This window comes from Ambystoma mexicanum, chromosome 13 (genome assembly GCF_040938575.1).
Source record: "Ambystoma mexicanum isolate Mex_15411 chromosome 13, UKY_AmexF1_1, whole genome shotgun sequence".
Classification (NCBI taxonomy): Eukaryota; Metazoa; Chordata; class Amphibia; order Caudata; family Ambystomatidae; genus Ambystoma; species Ambystoma mexicanum.
In genome coordinates this window covers 616,383,218-616,409,270 of record NC_090938.1, presented here as the reverse complement: position 1 = coordinate 616,409,270, position 26,053 = coordinate 616,383,218, and the positions used below count along the sequence as shown (strand labels likewise).

Here is a 26,053-nt window from a genome sequence, read left to right as displayed (position 1 = left end):
AGCAGTGGAGGGAGTGGCACCACTGGAACTTGCAATGGAAAATTCAGGGCAGAAGGTGGGACAGGAGGCTCAGGATACATTTCCCTGAAACGACACTTGAAATACGCCTTCACAGGGTCAGAGTGCATGAGCATCTGAAACTTCCCAAAAAACTCATCCTCCGCCAAAGGCTTTGGCGCTGGTACAGGTAGAGGCCGCTCGTGAGGGGCATACCCCCATGAACGCAAGGAGGATGGTTGCCAGGAGGACCCACCACCGGCCTGATCCACGTAAATCAGTGGAGCGGAAGCAGGAGGTAGGGAGGCAGTATGGGGCAGCGGTGCCCGGTCTTGCCAGTCAAATGAAGGGCGGAACAGATTTCTGTTGTCCACATAGCGTGGAAAGGCTGCTCAGCCCCAAAAGGAATGCTTCAAGGGCGTGAACGTCGGTGCAAGAGGTATCCAAAATGGCCACCGTAGACCACAAGGGTTGTGCTGCCATTCACATTTTTGATGCTTTTTGACACAAGTGCTCCTGTCCTGAAGAATGGAATGTCCCGCAAGTATGGAGGAAAGGGGACTGGACATAGGAGTAGTTTAAATGGCAATTAATTTTCTTTAACGTAGGATTTTGGGAATTTGTGGAGGTCGTTTTAAATTCTTAATGGCAAAAATGTAGGTTTTAGTGTTTTTTTGTATTTTGAATTTGGAACTTCGCATTTTGTACTTAGATTTGTAATCTGCACTTTGCACTATGTAAAATTTGATCATGTGGAAATTGTGGTTTTAGACGTTACAATTGTCAAAATTGTTTTTAAATGTGTTAACTGTGTGAAAAGTCAAATGAATGTACTCTATTGCACAAAAAATAAATACAAATTAAAAAATAAAACAAAAAATTTAAATATAAAAATAGAGGAAGAAGTGCTGAAGTAATGGACCTGGGCTTAAAAATGATTCATACCATTAATTTGCCCTGCAAATAAAAGTGGTCAAATCATCCAATTTTTGACTATCTCTGCTTGGATGGGTGGACCTCATGCGCATCAAACGCTAGATGCGACAGATCAGATCTAATCATGACCTAATGGGCAGGATTTACACCTAATTCCCTCCCCTTAAAAATAAAACCGATTGGCAGGTTTAAGAATAAGTGTCCAGGCTGTACGTAAAGTGGAAACAATCAAATTGAAACCCCTCATTAGTCTCAAGTTGAGAAGAGAATTACATTCTAAAGTTATGAGCAATGCAGAAAACTATTTGGAGCAATGACAGAGGTTATCTGCAAAAGATGGCTGTATATCATGTCCCCATCAAGTACAAATAGTCTAAAGATATGTCAATACAACAATTCAAGTTTTTGCATCCAAAATACAGGGAAGGTCCCTGTGGTTAAAGGGCCTCAGGCTCTGAAGGCGCGCTGGATACCACAACCAAATTAACTGCCCTCAGAAACACCTAAAACCCACTTTGGAAAACACAACAATCTAGGCTTATTGTCAAATGAGAGCACCGAAACTCCCACCCCAAGATGAAATGGGCACATAATTCTCCCATGACATCTTGTTTGTACTCTGCAGGTAGCTGTCCCAAATTGTTTATGGAAAAACACACACCTTTAACTTGGCAGTACATTACTTACCTTGAATGTAGCAGCTACGTTTGTGAAGTTGGCGATGCTACCTCCAATAATCAGGACCTTTCCTGCAATGGGAAGAAACAAATAATATTTCAACCTGAACAGCTTTAACAGACCTCGAGTGGATCAGCTTTTTGTTTATAGATTGTACAGGGCAGCACGGACGTTTGCAGCTATCACTTAATGGTTTCTTCCAATGCTTTCATATTCAAATCGCACATTTACAGGTCAGACATTGTCAACCCCACTAAAGAATCAATACACATGTTCCAGACACTCTTGCAGTGCTTGGCGGGAAAAAACTATGGTAATGTGCTTTTAGGCCTGATTATTTGGACTGTTAGCGGACAATCACAACTTCAGTATCCTCTAACAGAAGATTCTAGGCATGCACAAGGACGAGGTCAAGACAAAACTCAAAGCAAGCATAGGCTACCAACTGCTGGATGGATCCCAAGGGAAATTTAGACTTCATGTTGATGTCCCTTTCTTACCATGGAGATGCTTCTCCCGTGTCATGAGGGAGAGGATGGTCTTGGCATAGTCGTAAGTCTGCTGTTCACTCGGGGCTCCAGAATATTCCCCATAATTTGCAAGCTCATCAACCCCTCCCAGGTCACAGATGGTGTCACTGAAAAATAAAATCTTGTTAGAATTATTCCCAAGATGTCACTCCTACTCAATGTGGTAGAGCTGGTGCTTACCCTTTATCTCCTAGGTTTAGGAGCCCCCTAGCATTATTATATAGATGGATCATAACATTTACCAACTAAAGTGTTCGCAGACGGACAGTGCGACATTAGGGATGTTGCTCTCCAATCAACCATCTCACAGCAGTCCAAAAACTAAGATCTTTCGTTCTTAACTTCTGCACCTACCTGCGCCTTTGACAAAACTACAGTCCTAGCGTCACAACATTGTTACAGTGTTAGGAAATGGTGCTGTAGTCAAGTAAGTAATACGTTATGGTAATCCTAAAACCCGCAAACTGTTAATTGCTTTGGCACCCTAATATATAGTATTTAAAATTGCTAAATGTATCACTATATTTTTTCCATACATTTTACATGACTCCGCAATGGAGAGCAGTTTATTTGCAAAGAGAGCACTCAACCCTGTTATACTACAAGTATAGAGTGCGCTTGCAACAATTTCAGCTCCCCCTTTCTCAGCTGCCGAGGACCGGCTTCAGGAAGACAGCGCCACTGCTATGCATTGCCAAAAGGCATGTAGCAACGGTTACCAACCAACCAGGGAAGAACACTCAACAGCTGGCCCCATGCTCACCTCAATCATTTTCCAATACAGAAGCAACTTTAACAGCAAACTGCTTCACAAGTATTGAGAATTACAGGTATTTGTCCAATCTCCGATAACAAATGACAATGAGTGGAAGGAAGAAAGATAGTGGGATTTTTACCTGTAGACCACGGAAGCACCACCACCAGCCACCATAGTCCAAATTCTTCCTCTGGGATTCAAGATCGTCAGCTTAAGGCTCGCACCACTCTTGGCATCCAAGTCTGCAATATATGCTTCCTATAAAAAGACACAGATCGGTTCTACAGAAGGCCGTCAATGTAGAGTTCATGTCTCAAAAGTAACAAGGGTGGGGCAGGGGGGGCAAGGAAAGAATCAATTATTTGCCTTTAACTGTAGTTCTCCAGCATGGATATCATTCAGAGTGACATGCTCCACTATTCTCAGTCACCCGGCTAGTAATCCTGGATGCACAAAGTTATAACAAAGACTTTCATTTCTATCCACTTAATTTTTATCCTTTTCACTGGACCAATGACAAATATACCATGCCAAGAAGCCATCTTCAGAGTCCTACAGCATGTGTATAGAATGGTACACTGAATCCACAACCGATAACACCAAATGAGGACTACAGGTGAGTAGCCAATTCTTCGCCAGCATTGGATCTTTCGGATTCACATGCTTGAATACAAATCCCAAACAGCAAAATACAAAGAGGTAATGCTGGTTTTTCCTTAAAAAATACTGAAGGATCACACGCTAGCACACTCATCTCAGCTGCAATGATTGGGGAACGTGTGGAGGGTTCTCCATGTTACCATCGTGCAGATGTACTGTAGTATCAATGCCAACATGGAATGTGCCCTGGCTCTTGCAGAGGGTATAGTAAACAGCTGTCCCACGATACAGTGGCAGTAATTGATGTAACTGTCTCGAGCCAGATTTCCTCAAATTCCAGAAGCTCCTCAAGAGTTTCCTTTTCACCTCCTCCCTTCTCTCCCTCTCGTGCTAAACCCCACAGTCACAGATTGGTGGCCTGGGCCCTTATGGCCTTCCGCCCAGTCTCCTTCAGACTTCCGCCCTCTCCCAGCACTTGCCTTTCGGCACCCACTGGCCTGTGTTCTCACACGCCTGCACTTACTTTTGGCAGATGATCACTCTTTACCAAGTGATCTCCGTCAGGCACTTAACTGTTGCTCGCAACTCACTCTCAGGCACTACCATCTGCGCAGTTCCTAGCACTTAACCCTTCCCCTGTCCCTGCTCTCTCTCTGCACCTGCACATTCCGAATGTTCACAAGGCCTAGTAGGACCGCCTCTTTCTTGTTCATCAGTTTTTATTCTATTTGCCTTTTGTTCCCATGTTCCCTCCCAGTTTGCCCTGTGGGTGCTTTGAAACACCATTTCTTGATGTATTAGCGCCTTACAAATGCACTGTTAAGCAAGATTGTGTGCAGTACCCTTTTGGAGACTACAGCAACCTTGACCTCCTGGCAATAGGAACCCAACCTTTGGTATAAGTCTGTACTACACAGGTTGGTAGTGTGGCTGAGCAGCATGGCTCATCTCAAGAGGGGTCAATGTGAGCAGCAGGGATTTTACACAGATTTACAGTAACAAGTATTCAAACAAACTTACACTCAAGGTTTCTTTATTAAACAAATATTAATTTATTTAACAGTCAGTTGAATAAGCCTTTTTCAAAAGGGAGCAACATATAAGTAACACACATGTACACCTCAAAATACACACTCTTAGTTTCTCTAAATCAGTAAGTACCCATTTGGGATGGCACACCGATGTTTCATACACCCCGAGGTGAAATAACTAGGACACTGTGGACATTAATATTTCACTGGTACATTTAGAGCAATACTGAGTTGTTGTCAAAGAAAAGGGGGTTAGGAATAAAGCAACAGACTTCCAAAATGGCCACGACGTACTAGCAGCGTGGCTCCCGAGCTCCCAACCCGACGAGAACCTGCTCCATGGAAAATAGCTTGGAAAAGCCCTCCCCGAACTTCTATTCAAGATTTTGTCGGCGGAACACAGGAGGAAATGAGGGAGCCAGTTTGGGAGAAATATATAGAGGGGGGGCGACGCGGATCGCGGGCTGTCCGGCCAGGCGCCCCATCATACGCAGCAAGGAGTCAGCCCAAGGCGGCCGTTCAACGGGACGAAGCCCGTTGGAAGCACTGCGCCACTGAACACGGAGAGAGATTGACAGCCCTGGACATTGCAAACCATCGGTGGTTGCGATCAGGAGTAGGCGCCACCTAACACCAATCGCTGCGGAGCTGCAGAGAGGGAGTCTCCGGCCTGGCATCCTCCCTCGAGAAGAACCCTGCTGAGGGCTCTGACCTGTAGCCCCGCAATGAACTACAGACAGCAACACCAGCACTCCCGAACCGGCCGGGCGGGCGGAAGACAGCGTTCACCTCCTCAATCTTTCCAGCCTTCAGGATGTCCGGACAGGTGGAATCAGAGACCAGACGAGAGAAGGGGCACCATCCAGATGCTTGTCTGGCGACCTGAACCCCACAACAGGAGGGCCAGCAACCGGAGCCAAGCCATCAGCACGGATGCCGACGTCGGGTCCGGCCCGCAGGATACTGAGGGGAGACGCTGTTGTCTTGACCGCACCACCCGACACACAAGGGCACTTACCCCCCCAGAAGAGCTCCCAAGAGCCCACTCGTCCTTTAGAGGCCGGGTGCTCAGGCACACGCAGTCTGCCAGCAGTCGCGGGGGATCAGGACCCCCACACTTCACTCCGGCCCTATTTGGGCGGTAGGATTTGGCCTTCCCTCCCAAGCGTTCACACTGCCCTGCGCAGCAGGGACTGAGGGTTTCGGATTGCCTGGCACTCCGCCAAACCTCAGGATAACGTCAATAACAGAGGCACCACAATACACTGCTTGCAGCAGCTGGCTCCTCTCCGTGGGACTCATCCAAGGAGCATCTGACTGCAATTCCAGCAGGAAATAGGGAACCCCATTGGGAAGGCCCTCACAGCCCGGCACCCAAACCCTAACCAAGCAGTTTGCAGATAAAAGGCTGAAGACTGCTCCCCCCCCCCCCCGTATAAGTGGAGTCATGCGGCCCAGGGGAATCCAGACCGGTACCTAGATCTGCAAGCACTAACTTAGAGGCCCTTACTGTGCAGCGACGTCCAGAACAGCAACCATACTGGATGACAATCGGGCCACACTTATGCTGCCCAAGAGGGTGGACCCTTCTCCCTCAGCTTGGAACATTAGGAGACCACAAAATACTGAATTACTCTGAGTCACAAGGACACGGCAGAGGGGAAGGGGGCCACGTTACAACCCCAAGGGACGGCCGCAACACAGAGGAAGTTTGCCACTGGGGCAAGAATCTGATCAAGCGACAGATCTACGCCTCACACAGATTTACACGAACTGGAGCAAGCCCAAACCACCCTAAACTACGAATCGGACAATGGTAAACAGGGTCCCTACCTTACTCACAGGCTCTCCCCGCCAATTCACAACTGGTATGTCGAGAAACAGACCGAAAGAACTGCCTTCACCACCCAAAACCACCAAAAAACAGCAAGAGGAGCCACTAACAAAAATGTGGTTCCGGGAGGCTGACGAGACAGCAGATCACAGTACGGACAAGTCACCCACCGACTCTGCTGCGGCGGGTTCAAAGGAGGACCAGGACAGACCGGTGACCCAGGCCTCACTGATACAATTCCTAGGGGAAATGGTGGACAAAATAACAGCCGCAGGCCAGAAGCAAATGGGCACTCTGAGGGAGGATCTGGCAGAGGGGATTCAGGAAATAAAAAAGAGACATTAATAAGATAGAGGAGAGAGTGGATACAAACGAGTGCGCCATCCAGGACCTGACTGAAGACGCAAGGAAAGAGGAAGTCGTCTTAGAAACGCTTGTGGCGGCTACTCAGAACTTAGAAATACAGGTCGAAGACCTGGAAAATAGGTCCAGGAGGTCAAACATAATAATCAAGTCCCTACCAGAAGAGACACAGGATCTAGACCTCAGAGGAATACTCAAGTCCATTTTTAGTGACCTCCTGGGCACGGACATAGATACGAACATGGAAATCTAGTTCGATAGAGCTCCTAGAGTGGGCCCGCACAGGATAGAATCCGGAGCGATACCAAGAGACGTCCTGGTGGCATTTCACAAATATGCGGTCAAAGAACGAATATTAGCCAAAGCCAGAAAAGCAGACCACATAACATACAATGGAGCCAAAACCTTTCTGTACCAAGACTTGTCACAGTCTTGGGAGGCAGATGGGCCCGGTGCTCTCCTATCTAAGAGCCCAACAGATCCGATATAGATGGACGCATCCATTTGGCCTTAGTTTCAATTGGCAGGACAAGCAGCATAAAGTGCCGACCTGCGACCAAGGAACAACCCTGCTGGGCATTGAGGAACCACCAGCGAGGACTTCCTCTTCCTCGACTAGCTATCCCAATGTCCAGAAACGATGGGAATGGTCAATGGCGAGTTCTAAAAGATCAAGGAAGGGGGGGAAAACCAACCCACATCCAAATACACTCCGGTGGGAAAAGGATCAGATCATCCAGAACCACTCGGACAGCACCAACTAAGTCTCCTACCCGAGAACACAAGTGGTCAGGACGGCGCGTCTGGGGAGGGTGCACGCTTCAGCAAGTTAAGTGTGGGGCTACAAAGTAGATGGACACAAAGGAGCCAGAATGGGGAGGGGACGGAGGATTGGACTTGGAATGGGATCGGAGAATCCTGCGTGGGGTGATTCTGGGTTTATCTTAGCGCTCATCTCTTGTGAAACCGATACAAGAGGGGCCGATTGCCAGCTGAGTGCTACCAGGGGGGAAGGGGGGGAGGGGTAACAGGGGGAGGGGGTGAGAGAGGGGAGGATTGGGGAACAAAAGGAAATCGAAGCGAGATCTCACGACAGGCGCACCAACGGATCCAGGGGATCATACTCGACCCAACATTCGGCCTAACCAAAGATATTTAGATGGCTAGAATAGACCGATTGAAAATCCTATCGCTGAATGTGAATGGGCTAAACTCTTCTGTGACGAGGAAGAAAGTAGAGAGATTCTTGAGGAGAGAGCAACCACATAGCTACCCTGCAGGAGAAACACATCCAGACCTCGGACACACACAGAATTAGGATCTGGGGATACTTGAGAACAGCCCAGGCCACTCAACCGACTAAAGAAGGGGGAGTATTGATAGCATTAAAGGATGGGCTGGACTTGAAGATTAAGGGGGAAGAAAAAGATGTACAGGGGAGAGACATAGCGCTGGCACTGGAAGGAAGAGGGGAGGCCTACATAGTGGCGATCCTCTACGCGCCCAATGCAGGCCAGGATGCCTACATACAGAAAGCTCTCACCCGCCTAGAGAAAATTGCTAAATCACATACTGACAGGCGACCTCAGCATAGCCTGGGATCCCACCAAAGATAGGTCCTCAATACCCCTGTGGCAAGTGGCTACTCACTCTGGGGACCTAAAGTGGAAAATTCAAGAACTGGCACTGGTAGATGCATGGAGGGAAACACATGGGGACACACTTTTTACTTGCATGCACACCAGTGACACTCAAGGATAGACTACATATGGATCTCCAGAGTTCTGCTTGGGAGGGCAGCAGACATAGCATTAGGTGCAATAACAGTATCAGATCACGCCCCTCTGTCCCTTTCCCTAAAGAGAAGACGAGGCCCTCCGGGTCTGTGCAGGTGGCGCTACCCGGCACACCTCTTCAGAGACAGAATTCTTGTCGGGGAAATAGAGGAAGAAATGGAGGCATACGTAGCCAATAATAGGGTGGAGGATACCTCTACGCAAATTCTCAAAGATAAAATGCCAAAGCTGGGGGAAACCCAGATGCCGGCAACCAAAAGAGAGTATAGGGCAATCCGAGGGCAACTCTAGTTTATCCAGACCAGGGCGGCGGAACTGAGTCTACTGCGCCTTAGGTAGAAATATTACATTAAAGCCAACAAGTCAGACTGAATGTTAGCCAGGATGCTGAGGAAGGAAGAGAATGACAAAACAATCATGAAAATCAGGGAAGTGGGAGGCCAGGTCAGCAGTAAGAATGAAGTCAGAGAGCGAGTTTGTCCAGTTCTACTCCAATCTATATAGCTCTAACAACCCACCGCCCACAAGCTACGAAACCTATCTGAATAGAATTAAGATGCAGCAAATCTCAGAGGGCGAAAGGGAAACATTGGAGGCGGAGATTACTAGGGATGAAGTTAGGACGGCAATAAATGCACTCCATACGAACAAATCGCCAGGGCCAGATGGCGTTGTTGTGGAGCTCTATAAGATCCATAAAGAACTCTTAATCCCCCACCTCACAAACCTTTACAAGAAAACAGAAGAAACAGCCACCCTGCCCAAATCAATGGAGGCGGCAAAAGTAATACTGATCCATAAAAAAGGTAACGATCCCATGGAATGTGGCTCCTATCGCCCAATAGCTCTGATAAATGTTGATGCGAAAATCCAAGCAAAAAATACTGGCATCTAGACTCGATACATTACTCCCAAAGATAATCCAAACAGACCAATAAGGCTTTATAGTAAGAGGCAGGCAGACTGAGGGCAATGTTAGGAGAAGAACACACCTAATTGAGAAAGTACATGAGACGGGGTTCCCTGCTCTCCTCCCGTCACTTGACGCTGAATAAGGGTTTAACAGGGTGGAGTTGGGTTTCCCCTTTGCCGTGATGTCCAAGACGGGTTTCGGTCCCAAGTATCTGGCGAGGGTCAGAGCTAACTAGCAGCATCCACTCCTCTGATTATCCATAAACAGGCATGCATCAGAACCGGTAAAAATTGAGAGGGGCACGAAACATGGATGCTTATGGTATCCTGTGCTGTATGCCTTACATCTAGAACCCTTTCTGCAAGCCATAAGAGAGAACAAAGACATTGCAGGGATACCGTTCGGGGGGGATGCCCCACAAGGTCTCTGCATTTGCAGACGACAAGCTCCCGACACTGACCCAACCAGACTCCTCCCTAGCAGCGGTAAATGAGGAGCTTGCCCACTTTGGGATAATGGCGGGGCTAAAAATGAACATTAATAAGTCGGAAATCCTCAACCTTACACTTCCAAAAACCCTGGAACAAGATATCAAAAAATCCAAACAGTATAGCTGGGCGGATAAAGCCATAACGTACCTAGGGATACAACTGGCCAAAACGGTGGACGGAATGTATCAACCAAACTACCCACCCCTGCTGCAGAAAGTGAAAAACAAAATGATCGACTGGGGACCACTTACTAGAACATGGATGGGATGCATTCATGTATTGAAGATTATGGTTTTGCTGCAACTGCTGTACTATCTTCCAGTCCTCCCGATCCGCGTTCCAGCAACCTTTTTTGAATCCCTCTTCATAAAACTACAAAAACTTGTGTGGAATAGGAAATCCTGAGGATATCGGAGAGGCGGGGGGGCGAAGGGGGCGTGGTGTGGGTTTATGGGGAACCAGATTTTAGAGTTTACTACACTGCTGCCCAAACAAGAGTTGTCAGGGACTGGCTTAAGGACGGTAAGGGGAAAGTATGGAGACCAATGGACAGGGCCGTTGTGGGGGCGTCCCTGGAGGAAATCCTGTGGAAGCCTCGTATAGACAGGCCGGCTCAAATGTACCGCAGTCAAGTGCTCTCGACAGTCGGAGATGAATGGGACCACGCATTGGAAAAGGCGCATATCACAACTTACCCATCCCTGTGCACACCTCTCTTTGAAAACCGACAATTCATTCCAGGCTACAGGACACTCACCTTCAAGACATGGCAACAGGGGGGCTGCCACAGGGTGCGAGATATGCTTGAGGGAGGCAAAGTTAAACAGCTTGAGCAATGTAAAACGGACTTCAACCTAGGGGAAGAGCAGAGATCCAAGCATGAGGCAAGCGGGGATCAGAGACCTAATGCTTTTTGGGGAGGACTTAAATACTAACCCTGGGGACAGGAAAGTAGTCACATCTATACATAAACATATCAAAGAAGGTGAGGACCTCCCCAATAGAGCGTACATCGGAAAATGGGAACTTGAAACAGGAAGCACCATAGACGAGGCTGAGTGGAACTGACTGGGTACAGATCCCCAATCTAACGAGGTCCCTCCAAATCCTAGGGATATGGCTTAAGTTAATGCTCCAGTGGCACCTGACCCCAGTAAGGCTCCACAGGATGTACCCGGGTTCATCACGACTCTGCTGGAGGGAACGCGGAGGGGAGGGCTCCGGGAATCACATTTGGTTGAATTGCCCTAAGTTAGACACCTACTGGAGAGGAATACAAGAAGCAGTGGAGCAGGTCCTGGGAATCAAGTGGGGAGGAAATAGGGGTCTAGAAATGATTGGTCTCAATGGTATATTGGGGAAAATTGCCTCCAAGTCAGGCTGCAAATTATTCGCGATTATGATGATAGCAGCCCTTGTCCTTGCCTGTAAATGGAAATCTAAAAAACCCCCACAGGATCACGAATGGTTTGCAAAGATTTGGGCAATCTGCGCCATGGAGTGGCTCACATACTCGATACAAGGTCAGAATTTAAAGTTCAGCGTGCACTGGTCCGGCTTGCTAATATACTTAAGGGACGGGGCGCGCCAAGCATGGTGCCCCAGATCAATGAGACTCTTGGGAACATTGGATCTACCGGGAGAAGGGGCCCCCACAATTCCCACACAAAGGGGGCACTCCCCAAAGACTTCACAAAGACACGTCAAAGCGATTGCATGGCCAAGGTAGGCCCGACTCGAGAAATAGTACAAGAACAAGGAAGGTTCCCTAATTGGGGAGGGGTCGGGGGATGGAGGATTTTTGAGAGGGGAGGGAAGGCAGGGGTGAGGTGGTGGTCGGGAACACAATCAGGGTAAGTTGTTGTTGGTTAAAAAAAAATGCACATAAAAAATTCTTGGAAAAAAAAAAAAAGAATAAAGCAACGGTTAAACAAATATTCTGAAGCAGGCAAGTACTTTTGAACCCCCAATGCAAAGCAAATTAACCCTTTCCAGGAGGAAAGGTAAAGCACAAAGTCGGAGGCAAGAAGTCTTTCAGGGAGCCAGGCCAGCCAATTTTAACTGAGCAAAAGTCTAGGTGAGCTGAAGCACTTCTTGCAGGTAAGTAACAGTCTTGTACAAGGTTATAGAAGTCTTTGTAGAAAAATAGAATCACAGAAGGGCCACAAGCTGATAGGTTTGTGAGGGGCAAAGCTGCAAAAGCAACCAAGACAAGTCTCAACTGAGAACAATTAAGGCTACACAACAAGAGGCAAATCCCCTTAGTTTTACAGTACATTTGTTTAGAAGAAATGGCTCCAGCTGACTTCTGTTCCTGCGCAGCTCAGCAGATCCTGGCGTTCCTGGGTGTTAGAGAGAACTCCCTCTACCTTAGAAACCCCCCAGCAACTTTGCTGGATTTTGAGGACTTGATTTTAACCTGCAGAGAGCGAGACCCTTTTTCCCCCACTCTCTCATGTATTTTAATGTGATTTTTAACACTGTTTTTTTTGGTTGTGGAGTCTGACAAACTCTGTAGGCATCATCTTTTACATTGTGTCACACAGCACCTTCAGTGCAGTGACACAGGGAAGTCTTTCAGACTTCCCAAAGGTTTAAATACCTTCTCTTGGATAAACTACTGTTTCCAAGAGCAGTAAAGTGAAATTGACTTTATTTACATTTGTAACTTTCTAGACCCAGCACACACTATCTTACAATAGGGTGCTGGAGGGGTTACTTAGTATCCCCTTTGTCTAGCTCCTCATGTAACATTTGTATGTTACCCTTTCCTCGATAAATGGCTGGTGGCAGTGGTTTACTTTTTACTACCATTGTGTGTTTTTACCACGGGCTGCATTCGCAGCCACGGTAAAGCACTCATGGGTGCCATTTTAGTCAAAATGGCCCAGTCTTTTTTCGCAATTTCTCAACGGAAAGGTCCTTCTTGAGATTTACTCGGCATGCCAAACCCGGTTTGGTCCCTTTGTTTTGCCTTTGGCAGGATTCACAAGTGAAGCCCACCTCTTGCTCCAGGTTGTCTGGCGGGGGTAGGAAGCGAGGGAGGTGCCCAAAACCCCCTGTACTTCGTCTCCTAGGAGACAGGAATGCACTCTTAGGTGATTGGCCGGCTGGCTGTCCAGCAAGGACAGTCACCCTGCTGGGTGACTGGCAGCTAGGCTGGAATGAATGGGAGAAACCTGCATAAATGGCGAGGCTATGTTAGACAAGATAAGGTCTCAAATGACAAAAGTCAACAAAACGAACCATGGAGTGATTCAGCCCTAGTCTAGTCCTTGGTTCAGTCCTGTGGCAATGGTTTCCTGAAACAGGCTGTTCAGATTTGAGGTTGCATGTGGACTATAGGGTTTTGAATGCTGGCATCAAACAGATTTCAGGTCTCTGGTGGTTACTGGCAAATATCCAACAGTGCCAAGAAGAATACTGCATTTTCCACCTCAAAGGACATTACCAGTTTGGCGCTATTCCTTTTGGCTACTTCCACATTTCTGAAGTTGGTGTTCTGAATGAGCTCTGAGAATTGTAGGACTTGCTCCTCTTCATGCCTTACAGCAGGTCCCTGGACCATTGTTAGGAAAGATTCATCTTTACTGCACCTTTCTTTCCAACTTTATGGAACCCCAAACGTTTTGCTTTTATTTTTGATGCTGACCTGCTCTATTTTGCAGTGAAGCCTTAAGCTTCACCACAATTGCATTCGTTCATATGTTATGGAGAACCTGACATATCCTTCAGGATATCAGTACTGGGAAACATTGTTTCCCTTAGTCGTGTTACTGTGTTACTACTTTTGGTTATTCTTGGATCACTTGTGGTACATTTTTATCATTGTATCACACAGCTTACACTGTAGTACAATGGGGTAAATATTTCTTTTTTTTTTGTTTATTAACCCAATTTGTTTTTTTACAAAAGAAATCCTTGCCAAACTATTTTTCTGTCTTGTGAAGGCTCCTCAGGACACCACTCAGGATCAACAAGACGTTTCCTTTTTCAAAAGTTTTCTAGAAGTCAGGTAATCGCAGAGGCTGTTTACCAGGTGCCATATGGGAAGAGACGCCTGGAGCGGTGGCTCTTTTAAGGGCCAGTTCCAAGAATTTTGCTGCCAATCTTGACCATCTGGTGGAGTCACCTGCAATCAGCCGGAACCATATATTTTCTTCATGTAGGAGTGACGTCTGTGTAATGGGTGGTTCCAAGTAAGCCTGCCTTTCCAGCGCCAATGCTGTGCACGATGTAAGAAGATGGCGAACTGTCTCCACTTGATCCACAATTCCGCATAGGCGGCAGTTCGAAGCTGACGCAAGAGCTCTGGTTGCCAAAACTTCCCTGGTGTGAAGTAAGTTCAAACGAGCACACATTTATACTTTCCGCAGATTCTTGTCAGGGAATTTTTCGCAGTACCTCAGGGGGGCCTTTAATTGATTGTGGCTTGGCGGGAGAGGTTTTAGGGATTTGTACTGGAGAATTTTTCCATTTGTGTTGATCCAATCTTGTTGGAAGAGTTTGGTCTTAACTCGTCCAGGATTGGAGATAAGCAGGTCCTCGTTGCAGTTGACTTCTTCCAGCTTTGTTTGCATTTTCTTAACCCACTCTACTGGTGGTTTGCAGGATCTTTGCATTACCACTGAAGCCAGAGATGGTAGACCAAGATCGCATCGGATGGCTGGCATTGGGGCTGATTTTGGAAGGCCTAGCACCGATTTCCACAGGAATCCCTCTAGCTTGGTCCAAAACTCCACGGTGAGGTTTAGGTTGGCCGCCATTCCATATGTAATCGCCGGGACTACTTTTGATTTATAGAACTGTAGTGCCGGCGTCCATGAGACGGGTTTGTGCTGTCAAATTTCTCATTTTAGACCACAAAGAGTTTTGAAGGGAACTTTCGCTAAGTGCGTTATCTAGCTGAACTCCGAGATATTTGAATTCTGTGACTGCATCGATTTTTGTTTTGTCCAAGAACCAGGATGGACAGGCGTGACTCTTCTTGGGTATTTTGGAGAATGACATAATTTTTGTCTTGGTTTTGTTGATTTGCAGATTATTGCTTTCCATGTATGCGGACAGGTTTATGAGTTGCCTCTGCAGGCCAATCGCCGTCTGGTCCATCAGGATCAGGTCATCTGACTACCATAGTCTGGACACTTTGGAGGCTCCAACTTTTGGTGGGAAGGATCTTAGCATTTTTTCAGATTCTTGAAAATCACCAATAAAGGCAATAAACAGGGCTGGAGCCAAAGCACAGCGCTGTTTTACGCCACGCTCCGTGCCAATATGATCTGAGAGAAGCCCTTGCTGGTTTAGGCGCACTCGGAGCGAGGTTGATGAATGAAGTGCCATTATTGGGTCAATAAGCGGTCCCGGGCATTTCCAAGTAGTTTAGACCATAGTTTTTAACGGTCTACAGTGTCAAAGTCCTGAGAAAGGTCCACCATTGCCATGTGGACCGTAGGCTCTCCACTCTTCACCTTTGCTTTAATGATGTTAAAAATTAGCAGGTTTATCGCTGTACCGGCGCCCTTTTGAAAGCCAGTTTGAAAGATGTCGGCTTGCGGCGAAGTACAGGCCCAGCCTTTAAAGTGTCGTAGCAACAGGGATGCGAAGATCCTACCAATGATGTCGAGTAAAACTATAGGTCTATAGTTTCTTGGGCTTTCTCTTTTCCCCCTTTTTGAAAATTGGTACCAAGACTGCCTCTGTCCAACTTTTCGGAATTTGTTTAGTTTTTCGGCAGTGGGTGAATAGCTCACCGATCCCTTCTGCCCAGGCTTGCGAGAATTTCTTAAGATCTAGGTTAGTCAACCCGTCAGGTCCCGGGGCCCTGGATGATTAAGTTTGTGTTAACTTCCAGGAGGTCTTCGATATGCGACAAGTGGATCCATGGGGCATTTATCGACGTGAATTGCGATGGAGATGAGTTGAGAGGTCGTCGATAAAGCTCAGTGAAATGCGAGATCCATTTTTGTTCTGGGACAGAGTTTCAGAGTGAATTTGACTTCTGTCCATTTATGCTCTTTAGCAACGACCAAAAGCCTCTTGTGTTTCTTGAAGCCGAGGTGTATAGCATAGCTTCGGCATCATTTTGATACATCTTCTGCCTCTGTTGCTTGAGCCAGGATTTGTAAAGCTTGTTTTCGGAGTGGTACATGGTCCACGCTTCAGATGATTCTGCTCTTGATGCCAATTTTTTTTAACTTGTTCACTTTCGGTCGTTTTTCCGCCACCTCCAAGTTGAACGTGTGATTACGAGTTTGCCGATTATGGTTTTTGCCTGTGAAACTCACTTTGAGGGGCCAGCAGAGCTAGATATTCAGGTCGAACTTCTGGCATGTCATTGTTTGCTTGGGCAAATTTCGTGATTAAATTGACCTTGAAAGATTTAACATTATCCAGTGTTAGGCGTAGTCGATTTTGGTTTAAATTTGACTCAATGGCCGGAGTGTAGAGGAGTTTTATCGGAGCAGCCCCTCCCCACGACATATGAAGTAGATTATGATCACTCTCAGTTGTTTTTGTGACTACAAAGTCAATGAAGTATGGAATCAAACCCTCCGTAATGAAGATATAGTGAAGGGTGGCGGCAGAGCCTGGCCTTCCCCACATTGCAATTTGGGTTTTCTTCTCCTGGAGGGACGACACATTTTGGAACTTTCTCGTCTTCATTAGGTCGGACCAAGCTCACCCTCTTTCCATCCATCCGCGAGGTGGTCATAAGGCCTTTGTCGTCGGCCGAATTTTCTCTGTATTTAACGTTCAGGTCCCCACATATTATGATGTTTGGCACTTCCCTGTCGACGGTTAGGTCGTCGATTGTGTTGGCGACCAGAATACAGAATTCTTTGATGGTTGTTTTGCCTGGCTTCCAATACAAATTGATTATACCCAATTCGGAATTTATCCAAGAGTCACGGGCTCGGTCTTGATGGAACCATGAGGTCAGTGTAGTTAGCATGCCACTCTTCTGCGATTTTCCCCTTTGGTGTAATCCCCGAACCCAGACGAATTGCCGTCAGTAGGCCTGCTGATGGACGGCCCAAAATAGACTTGGAAGCCGGCGGGACTTCGATTGCAAATCCGTCCATGGATGGTTTTCCCAGGAGCCATGTTTCTTCGAGGCATATCAGCTCAAATTTACATTGGTCGGTGTAGTTAAGTAGCGGTGGCCTCTAGTGTTCCATGATGCCATATAGAAGATGCTCTTGCTTAGGTGGGTCTAAGGTCCGGTTGGGTGTGTCTTCGTAAGTGCGGGGCCTTGCAATCGTTGCTAATTCTTATGGTTGCGGGAGAAGGTGTCGGCTATCCATCTCCACGGTTTGGACGCAGCCGATTCATTCGATTCCAACCTAGACGAGGACCCCTTTATTTCCGTGTGGGCTTCCTTCCGGGTACTTTCAGCGTGTCTTTTTTGGATTTTTGCCGTTTCATGGTTGTTGTCTGTCCAGTTCATTGCGTGGGCGGGGTGGTGGGACTTCCACTCCGGGTCCTCTGTTTGGGAGGGAGGGCCTTCTGGGGTCCTTTAGCGTGTCCATTTCTCTGCACTGGTCTTTGCGCCGACTTGAGGATTTCCTTGTGTCCCTACCCCGATGTGATGAGGCAAGATCGGGCTTCTGCAACAGGTGTAATGTTAGGCCCCAAGGGTGCAGGTCTTTTATGAGCTCGGGGGAAAGTTCGCTTAAGGCATTGCTTCTTATGTGTAGGTACGCTTTAGCTCTGTGCTCACGTTGGTAGGGTTCAACAAGTATCAAATCATCCGTTCTTAGGTGACGAAGCTTGTCGACTTTCCCCAGTATGTCTAGGACTGTTCTTCGATTCAGAACTAGGTAACTGTTCTTTGCCAAAGTTTGTTCCAGTTTGAAGAGCGACGTCCCTGCCAGCTTTATTTCTTTTCTTAGGCAGGCTACCGTAGGTTTTTTAGCCTCATTTCGAGATGGAAGTCATGGTCTGACATGTCTGTAATTTCGATCCGGTCTCGGGTCACTGGTTCGTGGAGATTCATGAATAGAAGTTTGTGTTTGCTTTAGGTTTCTTAGTGACTCTAGTGCTACGCTTGGAGAATTTGAACGAGGCCGCTGGTTGTGATCTACGAAATCCTCGGTCTTGCGTTTATTTTCCACTTGGGGGAGAGGCTCCACTTCTGTAATGGGAGTTTTTTCTGTTGTCATTGGTGGTGCTCCTGTCTTTGGCGAAGGTGGCAAATTTGCTTCTGCAGCAACTAAGTGCTGTGATGTATTCAGCAAATCTGAGGAGGAGTCCGGGTCATCATTGGTTATCAGTATGATTGCGTTGGCTTAAGCAGGTGGCATTTGCGTTTTGTTTTTGGGCCGTTGGATCAACGGGGTGTCCACCCCTTGATTGAGGCCTGGTGAAAGCGAAGGTTCTAATAGATTTTCTTGGGTGCGTAAGAGCGCAGTAGGTAAATTGCACTTTTTGCGCTGCTTGGTACTCCCTGTGGACGTAGAAGCAATAGTCAGGGGAACAAGTTTTGAGGCTGGCTTTGAAGGCATTTTTGCAAATATTGGGGCCCAAGTCTTTGATCTGCTCGCTCTGCGTGATCTGCAAGTCTTTGCTTATGGACAATGCACTAATATGCTGTAAATTGGCTCTGCTCTTAGAATCTTCAGACAGCTTTTCTATTTTTTCTTCCAGTTTTGAGTATGCGTTCGAGTTCTTTTCAGTGGCAGTTAGGTACCCTTCAATGAAAGTCAGTTTGTCCTTCATTTCGGTGATCATTGTTGTATTGTCTTTGAGGGCCTCGTGAATTGATTCATATAGCTTTCTGAAAGGATTTAAAGCCATCGTAAATGCTGACATAATAGACAATAGGTCTTTTTTTGTTTGTTGAGGGGGTGTCCTTTTCTGACGTAGTCAGTGTTTCACTTGGCCGTCTGTTTTTGAGGGGCGTATTTGGGCCTCTATCGCTTTGGAGCGGCGTAAATCTCTCAGAGAGCCTCCTTTCTGAGGCAGATGTGGAATCTTGACTGCTGTGTGGTCTTTCTTCCAACGTTCTACTCGAGTTCCCTTGAATATGTAGTCGGGTCCATGCATAGTGGTCCGCCTTGTGGGTGAGTCGGTGGTCTTGGTTGGACTCGTCTATTCCTGCACTAGCAGGAGATTTTGCAAGTACTATGGTAGGCCTCTGGTCCAAGCTCGGGCCGTCTTTTAAAATTTCTCTTGTAATGGAACCGGCTCCTGTTTCCGTGTTATGAAATTGTCTTACTTCAATACGGGGGACTATTGGGAGTGGTGGTCTCTCTATCTCTGGTCTCAGAGTCTGGGTTGGGTCTGGTTTAGGAGGCGAGTTGGAACTTGAGGGGTGCCCACGATGGTTTGAGTCCGTTTTGCGTGCTTTGGTCAGTGGAGAGTGGTCTCTAGGATTTCTGCATCCGACAGCTCAGGCTCTTGACCTAATTTTCTTTTGTGCAGTTTGATAAAATATTCTTTCAAGGAAGATGAGCTCAGCGGAGCTAGGCAGCCCTTTTTGCCCCTCTGCGGTTTTAGGGTAGCTTTCCTCTGTTTCTTTAAGGGCAGCTTTCCCAGCGTTGTTTTTGGGTTGAGAGTTCCATTGGTAAACAGGATCTTAGGTGCCAGGATTATCTTCTTGGCGGGTGCGCCAAGAGGTTCTGAATTCCTCTGATGGACTTCGCTTAGTTCCGAGAGGCTACCTGCGGTCAGATTTGAGTTTACAGTGTGGAGAGACGACCCCTGGTGAGGGTCCGCTCCTCTGCTGGCCACTGCGTCAGCCGCCATCTGATCTAGGCAAACTCGAAGGTCAAGTTCTGGGTCATGATACGTGGAATTTGCCGCACGACTGACTTTGCCCACAGAAGGCACATCCAGCTGGTCATTAGGTGAGAACACCTGGTCCTCAGTTTCGGTGTCCCAGGAGTCGTTAGCACTGATTTTCCAGAGGGCGGCTTTCCACCGGCGATGATACGCCCGTTTTGGCAGGCCTGTGTGATGCGTTCGGCTGCAATGAATTTGGGCTGTAATCAATATTCCTCGGCTGTTTAAGCCTCTTGTGTTGCCCAGCGGTGCGTCGTAGTCTGTAAGGTCCATCGGCTCCTCCTGGTCGCTGGTGCTGGCCGCCTGCAACGGCGAGTTAGGGCGCGCCGAAGAATGGAGCTGTGTATTTAAGTGAGGGCTTGTGCGCAGCTGATTTTCAGTCACCCCACCCGGCCTTTTAGATCCCTGCCGCGACCGTCCTCCGACAGTCTGCGGCGAGGAATCGCTCGTTGAAACGGTAATTGGGCCGGGCACTGGTAGGCGCGAGGATCTTGGCGGCGAGTTGGTTGGATCCAGCAGTAATTTACTGCTCTGTAGTCGCCGACTGATGTCGTCCTCACAGGGGGAAAGTGATGCCATGTATACGGGTGGGGTGGAAGCGGGATACGATGAAAAGATGGAAATGCTCAGTTCTGCTGGGACAGAGCCTTGCCGCTCTGACTCCCGCCACCCGCCACAAGACATACTGCTATCATCTACATATGTATGCTGTCTAACTGCACTTATGTAACTAAGCAGTGGGCGCTTTACAAATTCATGTGTAATTCATATAAAAATCACAGATAAGTGCAACACGTATTAAAGGACCCAGAGCTCACCAAGCATTTAGGGGGTCCAGGAATAACTGTCAGCCGCAGGTAAGTACCCCACAGTCAATTTTAGGAGAGTTCCAGTGTAAGTGAACAAGGGCCATGCCCTTTAATGGAGGTAAGTCTGATCCACTCCACAGGTGCGGACGCTGGGACAATCAACCCCAGGGAAGGCCACAGGAGTCCCCAAGGAAGTGTTCCAGGGGTCAGAAAATAGGCCCATACCCCAACAGAAGGACCTCCCAATAGAAGTCTATGGGGAATGCAGTAAAGACATGCCTAAAAGAAACCTCTATCACAGACAAGAGGACCACTTGGGGGTGAGTATCTTAAATAATCTCCCACCTCAAGACCCCAAGGTAAGCACTCAGGTCAATGGCGTTGGCAAAAACGACTCCAGCAACCTGAAACATCAGTGAGTAAACGGCTCTTTCACAGGGGTTGTTGGCAGGATTCGATTCTCCGGGATTTGCACCCGAAGCCAACAAAGATCTGTGAAGGCATCATGAAGTAGACACAGACAACAGGTTCAAGTTTTATTCCCAAGTGTTTTATTAAAGTAAAATGCAGTATGGAGAAAGGCCTAACTTGCCCTGTGCTAAGGTGGGATTTCCCTACCTAAAGAAAACTAAGGATAGTCTATGTCAGGAAGTCCAAATCAAAATGTGCCAGAAATCTATACTTGCCGTCACAGCTAACTGTATACAATGTGTTGGGATGTCAGCATCAAAATAAATAGTGCATAAAGTGCAGAGCTTCTTCTAGCTCTTGGCTTATAATCAGCTTTCCCTTCCCAAGTTCAAAACAGTTCCAAGGTATTGGGGTTCCCTTCCCCAAGAGCTCAATTGTTCCAGCTTTTCAACAAAAGCATCATAGCTCCTTGGGACACTTCCCAGCTCTTTGGATATCACTAATTCACATAGGCAGATCTTTTTCATTATTTCAAAATCACACAGGTTGTTGCCAAACCTAGGCTTCTTTATGGATACCTTCATTGACTTATCCACACAGGGCACTCGGTCTAGGCGCAGTTGCCGGACCACACGGTCCATCCATTAAAGGTCACGCAACCGATATTACTCTGTTAGCTTTCCATCACCAACAACCCACTGCTTCCTTGGGACAGTGATGTTGAGGTGATGACACTGTATTGGGGCTTTCTTGCAAACAGGTTTCCTTTTTAACCTTGGACTCCTTTGGCTTTTATCAATAGTTGGCTTCTGATCTTATACCCTTCTTGGTATGCTTTGACTTTGCCAATACTTGTGTTTCATCTAATACACTTCAAGGTATCCGCCACATGCACCACCTTTCTTTCACTCCAATCATAAGTGCTCAACCCTTGCCTTTACTCTGTTGGCTGTTCAAAAGTGCTCCTAACTTTCAGTTCATTCGTCATTCAAGCGTACTTGTTTCCGCATTTAAAAGTACTTGAAATTATATTTAGTTCATTCTGTATTCACAAGCACTTGTTGCAACATTCAAAATACTTGTAATGACTTTGTTCGGTATTCAAAAAGTACTTGCCGGCATTCAACAGTAATTGGAATAGCTTTCAGCTCATTTGGTATCCAAAACAACAATGTTCAATGTGCATTTGGCTGCCAGCCCAGTGCTTCCCATTCAGTCACCAATTGGAGCTTATGGCGTTGCAAGGTCTCTGCCACTCCGGGTTCTTGCCTGCTCGAGCAAGACCTCGCTCTTCTCCCAGCAGCTCTGCGTGGTGGTGTTCCCTAGCAATGCTCTGCCTGCAGCCCAGTACTTCTGTGACCACTTCGCTCGGTCACGGCGGTCTTTCACGAGCAAACTGCACCGACCTCCCGCTTTCCTTAGCGCTGCTTCCTGCTGCATAAACTCTGCATTTCTCACAGGGTCTCAAATGCTCCACTTGCCAGGCCACTTCCCCAGGAGTTGCTTCCCCAGCTGCTGGCTGGACCTCCTTGTCTCACACTGCCTCCACAGCAGAGTTCATTCCCAAATGGAGATTGGGTTTTAAAGTGTGCACCACTGTTAAGGAGAATTCTCAAAAATGTGCTAATTCCTTCCACCTTAGAGGCCCCCAGCAACTTTGCTGGATTTTGAGGACTTGATTTTTTTTAACCTAGAGAGAGTGAGACCCTTTTTCCCCACCCTCTCATATTTTAATGTGATTTTATACACAGTGTTTCTTTTGGTTACGAGTCTGACCAACTCCATAGGCATCAGCTTTTTCAATTGTGTCAGAAAGCACCTTCAGTGCAGTGGCACAGGGAAGTCTTCCAGATTTCCCAAGGTTTAAATACCTTCTCTGGGATAAACTATTGTTTCCCAGAGCAGTAAAGTGAAATTGGCTTTACTTAGCATTGTACTTTCTAGACCCAGCAAGCCCCATCTTACAATCAATTGCTGGAGGGGTTACTTAGTATCCCCTGTGTCTAAATGCTCATGTAACATTTTTTATGTTACCCTTTCCTTAATTGACTGGCTGGTGGCAGTGGTTTCGTTTTGAGCTACCTTGGTTTGCATTCACTGTGACCGTTCGCGGCTCCATTAAAGTAACCGCGGGAGCCATCTTTTTCAAAATGGCACCCAGCCATCTTTGCTAAAATGGTGCCCAGTCTTCTTTTTTCCCCCCCAGGTCTTTGTGGGCAGGTCCTTCTAGAGAGTTTCTCTGCACGCCAAACCAGGTTTGGCCTCTTTGTTCTATCACATTTGGTGGCCTTCAGGAGTGAAACCCGCCTCTGGCTCCAGAGTGTCTGGGGTAGGCAGGAAGTGAGGGAGGTGCCCGAAACTCCGTGCTTAGCCTCCTAGGAGACCCAAATGCACTGTGGCGACTGGCTGGCTGAGGATCCGGCAAGGACAGCCACCCTGCTGGGTGAGCAACAGCTAGGTTGGAATGAATGGGAGAGAACTGAATAAAAGGCCAGTCTTTTGGCTTGGAAGGTAGAGTCGACCATTGGACAAAGGAACCGAAGAAGAGCTTGAAGAGGATGGCTGCTGCAACTCCTGGACAGTTGGTTTGCGTGGTGAAGCCCTGCAGCAGGTCCGAATTGCCAAGTTGGCATCGACAGAGAGGTCCCTGCATGAACGACTTCTCCCTTTGAGTTGGTGGCAACAATCAACTCCAAAGTGTTAGGGAGAATTCTCTGTTAAGGCTAATTTCCCAAACCTAGTGAGTCCCCCATCAGCTTTGCTGGATTTTTGGGGTTTATTTTTTTCTCCTGCTAAGAGTGAGACTATTTCTTCCACTCTTAAAAATGATTTGAGATATCATTCGATTTTGTAATGCGTTTTATGGGCTATGGGGTCTTTTACTCCATAGGGAGTCATGTATTTTTGGTAAGTGTGTTACACAGCACCCTCAGTGCAGTAACACAGGGGTGTCATAGTGACCCCCAAATACAAACTCCATACCCTGGGACTGACTGTCTCCCAGGGCATGTAAAGTCACCATTGACTTTACTAGTCTTAAATCGTGAACAGAACCAGTACAAACCATCATATTGTGGAAGTACTGGTAGGGGTAATTAGATTGCCCCTGGGTCTGTTTTTCGAGGGGGCACTGTGCAGTCCCCCTCGTCGGGTTTCTGGCTGGTGGCAGTGGTTACCACGCAAAATATTCCACCGGAATATTTCCTATGGGATTTTCCCATTAATTTTAAACGCACCACTTTTTGGTGCGATGTTAAAGATCCCGCCGGGTTATTTATTTAATATTTATTCCCCGGTTGGGTCTTTTTGCCAGGACTCGGTTTTAAAACGGCGTTTGTGTTCGCCTCTGTAACTCCAACCCAAGTCGAGCCCTTTGTTCCACTTTTTTGGCGGGCTTCTGCACAGAAGCCTCCAAAAGTGGTGCCACTCTGTCTGGGTCTACAGGATGTGTGGGAGGGGGGTTTAAGGCACCCTGGACTGAGTTGCCTCAGCAACTCAAGTCACACTCTTGTGTGATTGGACCAGTGGTGAGCCGCCCGGCTCACCACTTAGCAGGTTTGAGTGACAGCTAGGACTGATGAATGGGGGTTTTCTGCATAAAAGCAGGGCTTTGGGAACTGGAACTTCAGGAGTCGCCACAGGACCAAAGAATCCGAAGAGGGAGAAGCTGAGCCGACCTGCAACGACGACACCACCGGTGGAGCCCTGCTGAACCGTCTCACCACTTCCCAACGACAGAGAAGATCTTCATCCCGGAGAGTCTTCTTCCTCTGAACTGGTGGGGATAACCCGTTCGCCCTCTTTTCGCCTTCCTGGATCGTCTCTTGGTCGAATCGCCCGTGCCAAGCACCCCGGTGGCTGGATAGCTACGCTTCACCACTACCGCAAATAAAAGGGTAGTACCTTTTAACCAGGAAACTCTGCGGCTGGTTTCTTCCCTGGCAGTGCAACGACCTACAGCTTTCCTCCACGTCGAGATCTTCTCTTCCCCTGGACGAAGCACCGACTTGCATCCGCTGCCAGGAACAACTGCCCCCGCTGGAGCTTTCTCACCATTTCAGGTACTGTGTCCCGCCTGGTCTCCCTTGCAACAGACTGTTCAAGGTGTCCCGTAAATCCTTGACTTTCTATCCTGGGGTGACTTGGGACCTGCTAACTAACTTTTTCTGAACTGATCCAACCCTTTTTGAACTATCTGCAACGACTCTTTAAAGTACTATTCAACTGTGTGATCTTGGACACATTCCGCTTTGCTCTCTCCAAGAGTGGGCCTGGCCCATGACTTTCTTGCTCCTCAGTAGACTCTACCTTTTCTGACTTGCCCTGGTTCCCTTAAGTGTTGGTATTGTGTATTTTCCTAATTCTGCCTTTTTCCCTCCCTTTTTAATTAACTTATTGGAGTGCCATCTTAGGTTAGGCGCTCACCTCTGTCTGAAAATAAGTGTGTTTTAACTAAGACTTGTTCAATAAGTAATCAGGGATGTATATATATTGATAGTGACAGTGTTTGAACTTGCTTGCCATATTAGTGTTAGTGTATTTTACAAGTGTGTTTTTAAATAAATAATTATATACTTTTGTACCCAACCTCTGGTCAGTGTTTGCTTGTGCTACTGTATCTCTGTACCTAATTTGTATACTCTATATACTGTAACTCTTCTTGAGAGAAGTCTGGCTGCTCAGCCACAGCTACCAGGTAAATCTGGGTGGTACAGACTGCTACCAATTGGGTTTACTGCCAACACCTGTAGTCCTAAGCCTTTTGCAGTGGTCCCTAAGGGAACTGCACATGTTTCTGCCCAACACAAAGTAAGCCACCTGGACATCCATCGCAGAGCTGGTTGAATTTCCTCAAAGGTGCTGCAGGAAACCGAATAGCCAGGGAGAGGAACACCAGATTGTGTGTGTTGCTTTTAAGCTGGCCTAAAGCTTTTGGAAGATCCTCCGGACTCCCACAAAGTAGGAGTGACCAAGCCCGAGCCCCATCAGCAGAGTGCGGGACCCCAGAAGCAAGGAAAGTCCACCTTGACAGCCAGGAACCGCGTTGTTGCTATTTGTGGTAGCCGCAAGAAGCTGAAACACGAAACAGCCACTGAAAGTGAAGTTTGCCAGTTGCGACAGTCC

At 47.4% G+C, this 26,053-nt stretch overlaps 1 protein-coding gene across 4 annotated transcripts in view; it reads right to left on the bottom strand.

The window, feature by feature from the left end:
- ACLY (ATP citrate lyase) overlaps positions 1-26,053 on the bottom strand; it is a 434,227-nt gene that overhangs the window by 219,367 nt on the left and 188,807 nt on the right. For all 4 annotated transcript variants that reach the window (XM_069634496.1, XM_069634498.1, XM_069634497.1 and 1 more), the window contains exons 8-10: positions 3,038-3,156; positions 2,112-2,248; positions 1,621-1,682 (exon numbers count right to left, since the gene is read on the bottom strand). In XM_069634496.1, coding sequence (XP_069490597.1) covers positions 1,621-1,682; positions 2,112-2,248; positions 3,038-3,156 — 318 coding nt within the window. The remainder of the gene's footprint in view (positions 1-1,620; positions 1,683-2,111; positions 2,249-3,037; positions 3,157-26,053) is intronic.